This window comes from Eublepharis macularius, chromosome 1 (genome assembly GCF_028583425.1).
Source record: "Eublepharis macularius isolate TG4126 chromosome 1, MPM_Emac_v1.0, whole genome shotgun sequence".
NCBI classification, from domain to species: Eukaryota; Metazoa; Chordata; class Lepidosauria; order Squamata; family Eublepharidae; genus Eublepharis; species Eublepharis macularius.
In genome coordinates, this window is record NC_072790.1 from 194,212,535 (window position 1) to 194,227,868 (window position 15,334).

General features: G+C 37.6%; 1 protein-coding gene across 1 annotated transcript in view; it reads right to left on the bottom strand.

The window, feature by feature from the left end:
* Positions 1-12,831: 12,831 nt before the first annotated feature.
* SYT14 (synaptotagmin 14) overlaps positions 12,832-15,334 on the bottom strand; it is a 102,976-nt gene continuing 100,473 nt past the window's right edge. The window contains exons 7-8 of the mRNA XM_054988502.1: positions 14,455-14,511; positions 12,832-13,145 (exon numbers count right to left, since the gene is read on the bottom strand). Coding sequence (XP_054844477.1) covers positions 12,832-13,145; positions 14,455-14,511 — 371 coding nt within the window. The remainder of the gene's footprint in view (positions 13,146-14,454; positions 14,512-15,334) is intronic.

Here is a 15,334-nt window from a genome sequence, read left to right on the forward strand (position 1 = left end):
AACCAGTCAAAAACATATTATGAGACACACAATACAAGCCAAATTTGCATTTGTAAAGTTTGATCACATTGAAGCAAGATCATAGCATTTTCAGTATAAGGAATGGGGACGGTTCTTTGGTTAACTTTGTGGGACGTTCATACATGAGTCGAAGACAACCAATCACATTAGGAATGGCAATTTTCTTGGAAAAAGAACAACCTCCCATTAAAAATGCTTTGTGTGTTTTGTGAAAAACACCAACATGTATAATAGAACTTTCTGTGTAAGGAATAATACCAATGACATTGATCATGTAAGATAACATTAATTTCCCCCATATTACTTTCTACCAAAAAAAGGCACCAAGTATATTGGTGGTATGTACAGTGAAAATGTATGTGGATAATATGATTGTATTGATCATATTATTGTATTTAAATACACATATATTAAAATCTGGTGGACATGTGCTTTCTCTGTATAACCTACCGCATCACCAACCCATCCTAGCTGTTAATATAAAAAAATGTAATACAAGGTAAAAAGAATACATTGGTAACCTGATTTATAACAATTTAATGCTCGAAAGCTCTATGCTCACTTATTAGTTCATAGTTACCAAAAAAATTGAAAGAGTTTAAGATCACAATTAAATCTGAATGCTAATCTAGACATTCATAAAAAGCACATAGTACAGACCTCCTGAGACTGTATTATGTCAGAATACAAGTGGGGGAAATCACACACTTTAATACACAGCCATGCTAAAGAAGTTTCTACACACAGAAAACTAGATCAAGGACTGGCTGGGTAAAAACCTTTCTCCGTAATATGCTAGCATTCCATGGGTAGAATTCCATGGAGGTAAGTCAATCACTTGAACCCTGCTCTTGCATTCTGAAATGGTACTATACAAGGAAGATGGACCACATGATTTTAATGAGCATGTGGTGGTGGTGGTAGAAAGTGCCATAGAGCCATAGCTAACATATATATATACATTTCTGGTCATATTAATCCTACATACATTACGAAAATAAAAAGGAGTTATGTGGCATCTTAAAAACTTACAGATTATTGGAATATATGTTTTCATAGGCTATAATCCATTTCATCAAATGAAAGATATCTTATGTGACTTCCACTGAACATTCCCTACGACGTCAGTGGAAAAAGGATTTTTCGGCCACTATTATTTTGTGGTAATGTACTTTAGGAGAGGATTCCTGGTGAAATAAACTGAGTTACTTAGAGTAACAGAGTGCATTTTATATGAATAAACCCTGCAGAATCAGTCTCTGAGTAAGAACAATGGGACAGGGCCATTATACAGCATTGCTCATAAAGCATTAATATTCTTAGATCAATTTTATAAAAATAGGTAAGAAAGCTCTGTAGGAAAGTTCATCAGTTATATAAGGAGTAATCTTGCTTTAAATAAAAACAAGGAAGGGAAAGGGGAATAACATTTCACTAATCACAGTTTGTTAATAAAATCCTATTTTAAAAAGCACTAACGAACGTTGCAGTCCAATGGCCAGAACAGCAGCCTTGTGGGATGTGGTTTGCATTGCTAATTAATATTTTCAGAAATATCAAAAGCAGTTAGAATTCTTCCTAAAATGGTACAAAGAAGTACCAAGTACCAAACTGGGCTGACCAAGGCTAGTCTAGATGCCTCTTAGCTGGGCAGGAGCAGCAGCAGACCACTCTGGGCTAGTCACAGCTCTCTGGAGCTCTCTCAGCCCCACCCACCTCACAGGGTGTTTGTTGTGGGGATAATAATGACATACTTTGTAAACCGGCATTAAGTTGTCCTGAAGGGAGGTATATGACATACTTTGTAAACCGGCATTAAGTTGTCCTGAAGGGAGGTATATAAATTGAATGTTTTTATTATTATTATTTCATCAGATTACCCAAGGTATTGCCAAGATCAGTTAGGATGGATGCATGCTTGGAACCTTATGCACGTGGTTGCTGATAGCCTGTACCTGTAACTTGCTTTGCACGTAGCTATGGGGTACAGGTAAGTGGAGCTATTGAGGCAGCACACTCAATTAGGAGGGATGAGGACTGCAAGAAGTAAAAGAAGAGAGGCAATGAAGATGGACTGTTGGGAATCATCTATTCAGTGCAGAGCTGCTCATCTGATGGGTATTCTGCGCCAGTGGAATCAGAATTGTAGGTATGTGTAAGCCCAGTGCATCCAAATGTGCAGTGCCGTAATAAGGTATCTGAAAGTTTCACACAGTTGTAGTTGTACCTAGGGTAATGGGGCTGAGCCGTTTGTAAGGGATAGAATTTGTGCAAAATCTGACAAATATTGCTCTAAAACTAAATCTACGATTACAGAAATGAACAAGGTTTGTAGCTCAGAACAATATTTATGTCATCTGGAGTTTCCACTGCCATTGGATTTTTTTATAATCATAGATTAATTGACTGATGACTAAGTTTTATTGTTTATAAAACTTGTTTATATATATATAAACAATTTTTAAAAATAAAATTAGCCAATCTTCCCAATTTCATTCTATCCCTCCAGCTAAACTCAAAACACCTAAAGGGTTAAAAAGATAAGATAAAGGACAAATCTTCCTACTCTTACAGAGTATTTCAGAAATGGTCTTTTGGGAGTCTTTGCACTTCAAACAAGTGAACAGATAATGTTAAATAACATTTTATTAAATGAGTGGATGGATGTGATGATAAAAATGCAAAACATACACAAATTAAAGACAGAAAGAAGAAAAATACTAGTGTTGAACCCTCCCCCCCCCCCAATTTCAATTTTTGTACTGAAATGTAATTATGCCCAATAAACTCCAAAATTCCAGGAAGCTATGCAGGGCCCACAGTGCCTACACAAGCTTTTTAGGAACAAAGGAGCTGTTCAGTTCCATTAATGTCTGAAAGCTTTCTCCAGCTATACAATATAAGCATATAGAGGAGATTTAGAGGAGGAAAGCAAGATTGCCCTTGATGATCCTGTCCCGTCTATACGCATTTGCTGCACTGGCATAAAGCCTAAGCATGCACATGTGCGCATGGGCTCTGTTCCTCTGATTCAGAATCATGGAAAAGAAGCACATGGTTTATGTGCTCTGTTCTGAGAGCAGTCCTTTAATGGGAAAAGACAAGCAAGCTCAATCCTGCTTCTCCCTCTATTTGCTTATACATACTTACATTGAAGGTACAGGGCTTTCATTTTAATACCATTCATTAATGAAATCACATTTGATTGTATTGGAGATGACATAGCAACAACCTACCAATTCTTGAGGGGTGGTGAGGGAAGCTAGCTCTACTCTTGCACTGTTTTTTTGCACTAAAAGTACTGTAGCCATTGTATACAACAGCACATGACTAGGTATTTGAATATGCCTTGCTGTTACTGGGATATGAATACCACTGAAAAGATCCTTTTAATGAAAATAAACTAACTAATAAAAGAAAATTTCTTCAGGAAACAAATCTAGCTCCAAGATCAATTTGCTCACGCAATAGTGTACTTTCACAACACTGCCTATTGTTCAAATATGAGATTGAATCCCCCACCAACACAATTTGTACCAGTCTGATTTGATTAAAGTCCAGTGGTTATAGAGTTGATCTCAGATCAGAGATTTTTCTATTGGTTCCTACTGTGCCATGACTGTCCTCCAGAGACCCCCCCCCAAAAAATCCCCAGAATAATCTGAATCCACACCCAAAAATGATGATCGTGGGCAAAGAACGATTCTGGACCCACTGAAAATTAGAGAGTTCTATGCTTAAATAGCAGAAGTTTGCCAAAAAGAAAACTACTGAAAGGGCCTGGGTCAAGCCCAGGGAAATTATGTCAACACAACAGCTGCAATCCAGCTCTGGTCACAAGCAAATAGTTGTACACAACTAGGGACCTTGGATGAGATCCGCAGTGACAGCAAAAGACACTAACAGCAAGTTCACCAGTGCCTGCTTGAACATTAAGATGTTGTATTGCTTGTACATGCAGAACCTGCTTTTTCATTTCAATCTGTTCGTGCTAATTTACACTTAACTGACATATAATTAGACATGTTCTACTTCTGAGTATTAATATTTGTTCAGTTATACAGAATGCAGGATGTATCAGGTAAAAGTTAATTTAGCGAAAACAGTGTATTTGTATTTTTGGAGGTTTAATATCTAATATGTTAAAAAAGCAAATCAAAGTGTTTCTTCTTAAGATTAAGTGCCTGGCCTCTACCAAAGCTCACACTACATGGAAATCATAATAAGTGGAAACATTTTTTTAAACAAAACAAAAATACAGCTGTTGCAGCAAGTTAGAACACAGAAACAAATTCAGTTATTGTCAATAGTTTATTTAAGAAGTGTCCATTTTGAACAGGTCTTACGCAGAATTTATAGTTTTTTCCTTATTTAACTGATAAAAGTATTTGGTAAGAGACTTTTAAGTCATGTGGACATCATGTGTTTATGTATTCCAAATAAGTACTGAAAGCATGGCATTCCAAGGCATGGTCATTCCAAGCTGCTATGAGATGAAGAGTATTAAACTGCTAAAAAGCAATTTTTACAAAATTCCTAGATGGAAGAGGTGCTGTAGCACAGTGGTTAAGCGGTTGAGTTGCAAGTCAGCACTCTGCTGGTTCAACCCCCATTATTGTCATGAATTCAGCAGGTAGCATTGGGCAAGCCACTCTTCTCAATTCCAGCCTCCCACCTGTTTTGTGGGGATAGTAATACACTGACTTTGTTCACCACTCTGAGTGGGGCACTAATCTGTCTAGAAGAGCGGTATATACGCACACAGTAAAAACAGTAATGTACTTAGACGTAATTCACACAATGTCTATAGTTGTTCAAAACTTTTTCCTGAAGAGGCATTACACGAATTGTTTACACTTTGCCAACTAGCACTGTGTGAGTGGATACATCCAATCAAAGGCTCCTGATTAAATTTAGCAGTCTGGAATAAGAAAATGGGTTATTTGGTGAATCAGAAGCTGGTGAAATACTAGAAAACAGTGTGTAGGAATAAACTGACAGTTTGCACAATGGAGAGATGTAAGCAGGGCTTTTTTTCAGGGGGAACGCAGGGGAACGGAGTTCCAGAACCTCTTGAAAATGGTCACATGGCTGGTGGCCCCGTCCCCTGATCTCCAGACAGAGGGGAGTTGAGATTGCAATCTAAACTCCCCTCTGTCTGGAGATCAGGGGGTGGGGCCACCGGCCATGTGACCATTTTCTCTGAGGGCAACCGGACTTCCACCACCTCTTTTCCCAGAAAAAAAGCCCTGGATGTAAGCAGTAGGGTTCCACAGGGATCACTGTTGGGACCAGTGCTATTTATCTCGTTCATAAATGATCTAGAAGCAGGGGTAAGTGGGGAAGTGGCAACGTTTGCTGATGAGACCGGATTTGTCAGGATGGCAAGAAGCAAAGTGGATTGTGAGAAGCACAAACAATCTCCACAAACTGGATGAGTGGCTGACAACATGGCAAATGAGATTCAATGTTAAGTGTAAAGTGGATAAAAATCCTAATTTTAAATATAAATGGTGAGGTCTGAACACATTAGACAGGTTTGTAGAGAAGAGACCCATCAATTTTTGCTAGCAATGGTGACTATAGGGTACTTCCATATTCAGAGGCATAGACCCCTGATTTGAGTGATCAGAGGAAACATCAGAGGAAAGCCTTGGCCCCTCTGCTTTGTTTCCTGACCCTCTGGGACGATTGGTTGTCCGTTGTGTGAAACAGGATGCTGGGCTTGGTGGGCCACTGGTCTGACTTCCTGGGGAACAGACCCTAGCATCAGGGTGGATTGCTTGATACTGGTTTGACATGCAGGGTTGGTGAAAAAGACAACTGCCGATTACTAGGGCCGTTTCCCCATGTCTTAAAAATAGCGCCCCACTCATGGAATGCTGGCAGCTCTTTCATGCAATTTCTGACATCACCGTTTCCAAAACGGAGGCAGGCATTTATGATTCCGTTTTGTGGTGTCATGAAAAAGGAATCATAATTGCCTGCTTCTGTTTTGGAAATGGTGACAGCAAAATCGTGCAAAAGAGCCGCTAGTGTTCCATGAGAGGGGCACTATTTTTAAGACATGGGAAAACAGCTTAGGACTGGGAAAAAAATTCTACTCCCAGTAACGTAACACTTTTCTATAGATTTATGGTGTGGTTGGATTTCAAATACTGTGTATGGTTCTGGGCTCTGTATATCTAACATAATATAGTAGTGTTGGAAAAGGAGCAGAAGAGAGCAATCAAAATGATCAATGGGTTGAAGCACATTTGCTGACAGGAAATATTAAGGGGTTTGGGGCTTTTTCATTTAGAGAAAAGACTCCTGTGAAGGGGACATGATAAAAGTGTATAAAATTATGCAAGAGAAAACGTCCTCCCTTTTAAATAATACAAGAATTAATGGGAACCAAATGACATTTAGGATCAATAGATTCATGACAGTCAACGTGCTCATTCAGTCAAAGAGTGACTCGTGGAATTCACTGGCAGAGGATAGCATAATCTCCACTAATTTCATTGGCTTTAAAAATGGATTACACAAATAGAGGGTAAGTCCATCAACGGCTATTAGCTATGATGTCCAAATGGATCCTCCATGTTCAGATGCAGTAATCCTCTGAATACCAGAGCCAAGACAACAGCAGGGAGACTCTTTGGCCTATGTGTCCTGCTAGTTGACCTTCTGTGGGTATCTTGTCAACCACTAAGTGAAACAGGATGCTGGACTAGATGGACCAATCCAGAATGATCCAGAATGGCTGCTTTTGTGCAGGAGAGATAGCAAGTTTCATAAAAGGCACATTGGTGGTCAGTCCACAACAATCCAGAAATTAGCAACTAAACCAAAGTGCTCCTAAATATACACTTTAGGAATAGTTTGTAAATGATCCTAGAAACACACTGGTTAAGAATTTTTGAGTGATTAGTAGATACAGATAATAGTGAGAGGATTCAGATGATCAGCTTTCTCACTATGGCTTTATTATTTGCATTTACTACACAGTGGTATCCACATGGAAATATGTTGTTTGGAAAAAGTCCAATATGCAATCACTCTGCTAATCAGAGTTGGAAAATGGTCTGTCTGCCAACTGCATTAAAGCAAGAATCTATTTTCAAAACTCCCCAAATTTAGTGCATTTAACAGTGAAATCCTAAGCAGAGTTACTCCAGTCTAAGCCCACTGAAATCAACTGGAGTAACCTTGCTTAGGATTTCACCGTAAATTCTAAAGTGACACCAGGGCCCAAATGGGCTAAGTATAAAACAACCTGAAGCAACTTGGCAAACTTCATGGATCCTTAATACCACAGCAGAGCTTGCTTCAAAATGCAGATATAAAAATAATTGCTGTATTTTTCTGTAAGAAAAGAAAATGGGTTTGAGTACTTTTAAATAAAGATGTGTGGGTCAATAAGGGCCAGTTGATCTGGTACGTCTGTATTGTAGTTTCTGCCAAAAGCCCGTTCCCCATGACTGGCTTCACAAAGGTAATGCTTGCTTCATGTAGATTTGTTCAGACCATATAGGCACTCTCCAAATTCTGGCCCTGATGGACAAGAGATACATGCATGAGAAATACCCATATGATCAGGTGCAGCATGGAAGCCAGTCACAGAGGATCGGCTTTGTCATAGCAACCACACAGCAAAAGGGAACAGTCCTAAATCACAATTCAATTTGGTATCAAGAGTGCTGGGCACTATTCTTACAAGCATGTTATGCCATTCATTTCAATAGATGTACAGAACAACTAAAAGTGTAAAAACACACTCATGGTGAAGAATCTCAAAATGTTGCTGGGAAAGGGTGGAAATAATGTTTTAGCAGCTGGAAAACAGTTTATGTTGCTAACCGAGGTAGCCAGAGGCACAAAAAAATTCCAAACATCTGTCTGCAACCACTCTGGACACATACAGAGGAAATAACAATATTAAGGCTTTAGTTTGGTTTGCTATTTTCCATGCCAAAAATTTAATTCTTGGTGCAGCTTTTTATTTGTTATGATTTGTTGTTTTGAAGCATTCAAGTCAAGAATTTAAATAAATTTTGTCTAGAAGCAGATTTCCAATGCTGACCCCTTACATTTGTAGCCCATAGGCTATACATAATGCAACAAGTACATGTTGCAGCCCACCAGGACCTGATAATGTCACCTTTCTCCCAGCTTTCTTTGAATTGCAAAATTAGAGAAATTATTAAGTATCTGCCATGTTGCAATGCTGTGTATAGCCCATGGATCACAGATTTGACTGTAATGGGGAAATCAGATCTCATCATCAACAAAGTCAAAATTTACAAGAGCAAATCAGCACAGGAATTAACAGACAGTAGCTACTCATATTAAGTCCAGTAACTCCAAAGTGAGTTGCAAACAGCATAAAAAGAGCTGCCAACATGGATAGATAGATCAACAGTACTTCCAATTTAGAACTGCCAGCCTGGATGGTGGGCTGCATATGAGGATCTCTAGAATTCCAGGAGAAAGTATTTCCCAACCTTATTTCCTGATATCTATTAGAGATTCATCAGATGTGAAGGATTTTCTATACAAGTAACACCCGCATGTAGGAAAAGGCAGCTAAACCACACATAGCTGTTTTGCTATTTGTTACTAAGTTGAAAAATATATATGCACTGTCTTTATAAACCTGACTATATCACTGCAGATTATCACTGCATATACAGAAACAGATAAGTGTATGTACCTTCCTATTTGAGTGTATACGCACCAAAACAGATACACGATCATTCTTCATGACAATTTATATACAATAGAAAAGAGCAAGAGTTCAGTTGAACCTATAAGATGAACAACATTTGTAATAGGGTATGAGCTCACACAGCTCACTTCTTCAGATACAGCTAGAATGTGAGTCCATCTGTCTAGCTGTATCTGAAAAAGTGAGCTGTGACTCATACGAAAGTTCATACCCTATCACAAATTTTGTTAGTTTCATACATGCTAGTGGACTCTTGCTCTTTTCTACTGCTACAGACAGATTAACATGGCTACCTATCTCAATTTACATATAGTTCATGTTTTCCTAGGTCGCTTCCAAACAGGGATTTCCCCCATGCATTTCAAAGCAGGAAGCTCTTGTAGTAAAGGAGAACATCCACATCACATTGTGCTCATTTCGAGCATGACTTATACTGATTCTAAAATACAAAATAAGAAGTTGAAGTTGATGCAGAACACTAAAGAGAATATTCTATTTCTGGGATCTTATGCAATTTTCAAATTCCTTTAAGGCCTTCTGTATATATATCTGTATAGCATGTTCCTATAAATACTGAAAAACTATTCCCTTGTGGCATAAAAGTTGAAACTGCAATTTAATGCATGTACAAATAATCCTGAAGAAAAAGGGGAAAGGATTTTAATTTCTTTTACCATCAAATGACTTATGATTACGAGTACTTTCAAACACGGAAACTGATGTGAAAATTAGGGCATGGTATTAATGGTTGCACAAAAAGAAGTTTCCTTTTTTTATATTCAGCTCACCTCTATCTTGTCTTCAACAGAATAACTCTGTAGCTGTTTCTAGGAATTATTGTACTTTAAAGAGCAAAACCTATATAAAACTACAACCGTGATTAGGCAACTTTCTTCTTTAAGGATCTCCCTGATCATAATCAATAACACAGTAATACATTTTTAAAATTAGAAATACCTTCATGAAGTATAATTTTTTCATCTGTTTCTGTCCTATATGAATATATAACCCAGTCTTCAAGGCACTGTGCCAGTGCAAGTCTTACAACCCGAAAGAAAACATATTTCAGAAATTACTTCCAATGAGTTCAATAATGCTTACTTCCTGGTAAGTATGTTTGGAATTTTAGTATTAGATGTATAGGTAAATTCCCATTAGCTCCGATTTAACTAAAATTTTTCATAACTTTAGAAACATACTGCCTTATAAGAAGCTTTGTATAAGACTGCACTGAAAATATAACAAGAAACAAAACTAGAAAGATTATATGATATTATACTGTTATCAACAGTGTTTCTCTTCACAAAAGTTCCTGAATAGTTTTAATAAATTACATTTCTTGTGCCATGCAACACAGGAAGGAAAATTCATTTGATAAACTTTAAAACCAATCAAGACTGAAATCAATTAATTCAGCATCACATTATAGTTATAAATTTAAGTGGCGAAACATTAAAGGCACTGGATAACAATTTCAAGACAACAGCTGGGAATTTTTAAGTGGTTGTTAAGAATTTTGATACTGGGAATATTATATATCCTTCATATGATGCATTTGTATCCATTCATGCAATACTGGAAAGTCTTTGATCTCAAATGTAGCAGCATTCAAAAATATTGTGAAAAGTCAGTAACAAATACGTGCTTTCTCAATAAAAAAAAACAAATTAAAACTGACATCTGGATATTAATCTGTGACTTTTTAACTATGTTTACGACATAAAGATTCCATCCTTAGAGATGCACAAAAGAACTTTTAATGTTTATTTAAATTGTTTTGTGATGCCAACCTTACCTTAAGGAAAGTAAACCGTGTCACTAACCTCAAGCCTTCAGTGTGCCACACAATCCCTAAAATCTACTCGTAATGGAAACAGAAAGTGGTGAAACAATTCATTCTAGGGCTTGCCAACTTTGTGTAAAAATTTCCCTGTGCCTGAAATCTCATAATGAAGCTGCCCTTTCAAGTCTTATACATTAAAAGTATAGTAAGTGGATTCCTAGCACAGTGCTGGGGCTATATAGTTTCAGTGGAGTTATCGGTTTATTCCTCCTAATACTAGTGGTATTCAGTTCATGGATCAGAACCTCAGGTGGGCTGCAAAGAGCCATCTTTTTGTGGCTTTTTGGAAGGATTTGCTGCCAGCATGCAGCATGGACAGAAAGGGCACCAGACCTCCTCTTTGCATGAACACTTTGCATGAACACTCTTTGCATGAACACTGAGCAGAAGGTTGATAAGGTGACTCAGTGCTGGAAAAGTTTCCTTTTTAGCACAGACAGGGCTCCTCCTCTTCCTGTAAAGTGAATCTGATGTGATGTCAATTCCTGCCACAAGCTAGTACCTTAGTGGGTCCCATACTGCCACCTGGGGGCTAGATCTGGGTCCTTGAACTGAAAAGGTTGATTGTAAGACTGCAAGTCCTTGTCACCAGATGTTTTAACTTCCAGAATCTAACATTTGAATTTCCAAAGGCAAACTTTTCATTCACATAAAGGCCAGTGTAGTTGATTAAAAGGAACGCTTTGTAAAGTTTTGAGTTGCAGTCCTGCACTCTGTTACCTGCACAAAAATGTTACTAATATCAGTGAGACAACAAAAACTGCATGCAGGATATCATCTATGCTCTTCAAACCTCAGGAATAAAAAAAACAGGACCAAAAGAGCTAATTTACACATATAAGAGCTTGGACACACTCAGTGAATCTTTTTACTTGTTTCTTTGAGTGGCAGACCTTCATTCCACCTCTTTTTTAGACTTCTGAAACCCCTTTCAGTTTCAAAACAGATTTGCCATATGGCTTGAGGGCTGCCGTTTGAGAAGCATGAGCCCCCAAATACCTTGGGACCAAGGAACTAATTGTTTGGATCTTTGGATTAGTGTTTCTGTACACAGTCCAGGGACATAGAAAAAGTGTCCACTGCATGGCACAGAGTCTAGATTATTCCTTTGATGGATTTCAGGAAAATGAGATTGAGACTTGATTTCTCTGAGACCAAGGAAACTGAGACTTGATTTCTATGAGATCCAAGGAAACTAGACACAAAATAGATCCTGCTCAATGACACTTTAAAATAGAGGCACCACCTCTGGAGTCCTACATGAAGTTTGGTGACAGACAATAGTTATTAAAATAATTGAAAGTGATTTGGGAGAGACTGCACTTCGCACAGTATGTACACTTTTCATTTGTTCCATTGCCAGCTCCATTCAAACAGATGTCAAAAAGTTCTGAAGGTTATTAATTATGTTTACATCCTATGTTTCTTCCCTGATGGAATTCTAGGAGGCTTACATAGGATCTCCATGAGGCCTCCCACCAAGGCACTGACTAGACTTAGAGCTGCTTAGCTTAAGCAATGTTGCTGAATTGTGTACTCTCCACATTTACCAGCAATAAATGTGTTAGGAGGAGTGTACACACTGTGAACATCAAACCACCTTCAATGGTCTGAAAAAAATAGTCTGTCACTAAACTTAAGGAGGCATTACAGAGAGTTGTGTTTGTGTCTGGTTTAAAGCTACCAGCATGCTGGACTGTTTGTGCATAGCACTACTAGATTTTCTGAATATTAACCTTCCAGTTGGAAATGTTAAGTTCCTAAGAGGAAAGGGATTGTAATACTATTACTAAAATTAAATAGTAAGCTAAACTTATAAATATTCTGTTTCTCTGTTGCCTTTTGTTCCACTGTTTAGCCACCTCTCTCTCTCTAACCTGCTTCTGGACAGATCATATACAACACAGCATAGCACCACTAAAAAAAAATCCCCCAGACAATTGGAGGACATTGCAATAATAGAGGATTTACACAACAAACCCAACAAATCACCAAATTGGAAGTTAAAACTGAAACAGTCCTGAAAATGTTGTAATAAGAATTGGGATTGCTGACTCTTCTGTGTCTGGTACAGGTTTACCTGAAATTGATGATGTTAAGTGAAGGAACAATGTGAAAAAGTTTCTCTGTCCATAGCATTTTGTGCATTTGTTAAAATGGAATGTTGAATTTGTAATTTCTGCAACACCGTCTTCATTGCATGTAAAGTGGCAGCCTTGATGAATCCTGACGCACAGTGCAGCCACAACTGCCATTAAGACTCTAACAAAGAGTGCCATCTACATACTTGTTGTCCTTTGGATTCCTTCATCTCAGTCCAGTGGTTTAGTTCCTCTTCTCCAGAACTGTTCAGCCCTAAAGAAATCCAGCCTATCATTTCCTTTCGTTTCATGCTGCGTTTATTATAAACAGATAATATGAGTGTCACATCTGAAAGCTGAAACAGGGCCACCTGAAAAATAAAGGTCTCTTTGTATACTGGATTTGGCTGCCCTCTTCGGATGGATGTCTTGCATTTGGACATCTCTTGACCCATGGAATTCAGCAATGTCAGCTTAACATAGGTATCTACAAAATAAACAATTCGGAACATGAGCTCTTCTTAGGCCATAGATTCCTCCTACTAAAATATAACACCTTTAAGGTTATGGTGTATACCATATTGGATTTTGAATAGCTGGCTGAACTTATCAATGAAAGCACACAGAGGAAAACATTTAATTTCAACTTTTAATTAATTATATTTGTCATAATAGGTTTACTTAAAGGTATACCTCATAATCCTTCTCCTGTTCCTTAACCCTTGCTTATTTGCATCAAGCAGACACAGATAGCATTAACACTTAGCAAGCTACAACTGGCCACAACACTGTAAAGCATATTAGAGTTTTTAGATAATGTAAACAGGTGAACAAAAAGTGAAATGAAAAAAAGAAAAATACAAATAAAAAATGAGAAGTGGAGCATAGTGGTAGCATCAAGGGAGCTCAAGATGAAATGTTTGAGGAAAAAAATCTCTGCTTGGATGTGGTTTTGTATTCAATAGATTTGACTGGCTTTGTGAATATTTCAAAATACCAAACTATAACAAAATGTGTGGAAAAATTGATGTTCACTCATAGTATTGTTGCTTGTGCCTAATTTGGCACAAAGATATTTAATGCATGGTATGATGAATTATTTGGCATGGTTGCTTAAGATGCATATTATGGTACTTTTCATAAATACTATGTTCAAGCCATGATTAAGATATTTAAGCCACAATGCAAAATCCTACATACACTGAAGATCCCTGTTCTCTTTTATACAATTCCTAAAGCATTTTACTGATCAGAGAAGAAGACAGGGAAGCTCCTATGTATGTGGAACTCCATGTGTACACTGGAGCTACTGGATCACGGAGATGGATTCATTAACACAACATCTGACATGGGCACAAAAAAAGCTTTCATTGTTATTACAGTGTTTTCAAAGTAGCCTGAGAAAAAAACACCCTGAACTGGAGTGTCAAGACATGTGATACAGGCAGTTGCATCAGAAATTTGTATGATTTTTCTTATAGCTTACTTACTGTATAGGCAGTTTTTCTGCCTTGGGGGTGTGTGTTATTATTTGTACATGAAATTAGCAAAATTGTAATCAACAAAAGATTATAGAAAAACTGTCCTGGTGGGTCTTTCACATTTTCATTTCACAGATCTTTGAAATACCATCATCCACAGGCAGAGATAAGGTCTGTCTCCACATCCAGAGTACAACTGTTAATTAATGTACGTTGTCAAAAACCAACATGGTGGAGAGCAGCAGAGAGCTTTGCACTAGCAACTTTCTTTTGCATGAAAAAGACAACATCCAATTAGGTTCTACAGAAACTCACCTCGTATTATATAAACCTGTCCACCTATCAAGTGTTTTAGACAACAGAACAGTCCATCTGACAACAGGGGGTGGAAAGCAGTAAAAGAAATAATGACCAGATGTCAATAGTTGGGTGAGAGAGGATCAAAGGTTAAAGTTTAAGAGGAAACATTATTCACCAAAGAGGAAGAAAACAAAATCTTAGCATTTCAGTTTAGAGAGAGGAACCAAAGGAAAGGATTGGTGTGAACAATTTAATGAAATGATAATTCTGCAAGACCACGGTGTAATCTTTAATTAAAAAATTACACTGTTTCAGCTAATGGGATATCTTTTTTTTTACATTTATTATGGTTTTAAACACAGAGAACATAGAAATCCATGCAAAAGATCAGGCTACAGCACTATAAATCACAGTATACTTTACTCGACCTTCCTTTTTTCATGCAAACTATAGCTTTTTGAGTAAAGGTCAATCCACTGACCTCTTAAACTAGGGTACTCTCATTTGAGGTCAATGGGATTACAATTGGGAAAGCAGTCACTGAATTGCACCCTGGGTATATTATAAGGAACACAATGAAAAATAATTGAGCTGAAAAGTTAATCTGGTTCGATTCATCTATACACTTACATTTAATGTTACCTTATTCATCTGAAATAAAGTGCTAAGCCAAATAATAGGATCACCCTAAAGATAACTAAATAGTGACCTCTCTCACACTGTTAACACAGGTTTCCCACTCAACACACCATTGTAGCAGCTTCAAACATATACACAGCAGGGGATTGTTGCATAGAGCTCTGATTATTGCAAAGGGGTAGCTGTGTTAGTCTGTCACAGCAAAACAAAACAAAAGTCCAGTAACACCTTAAAGATTACCAACATATATTACAAT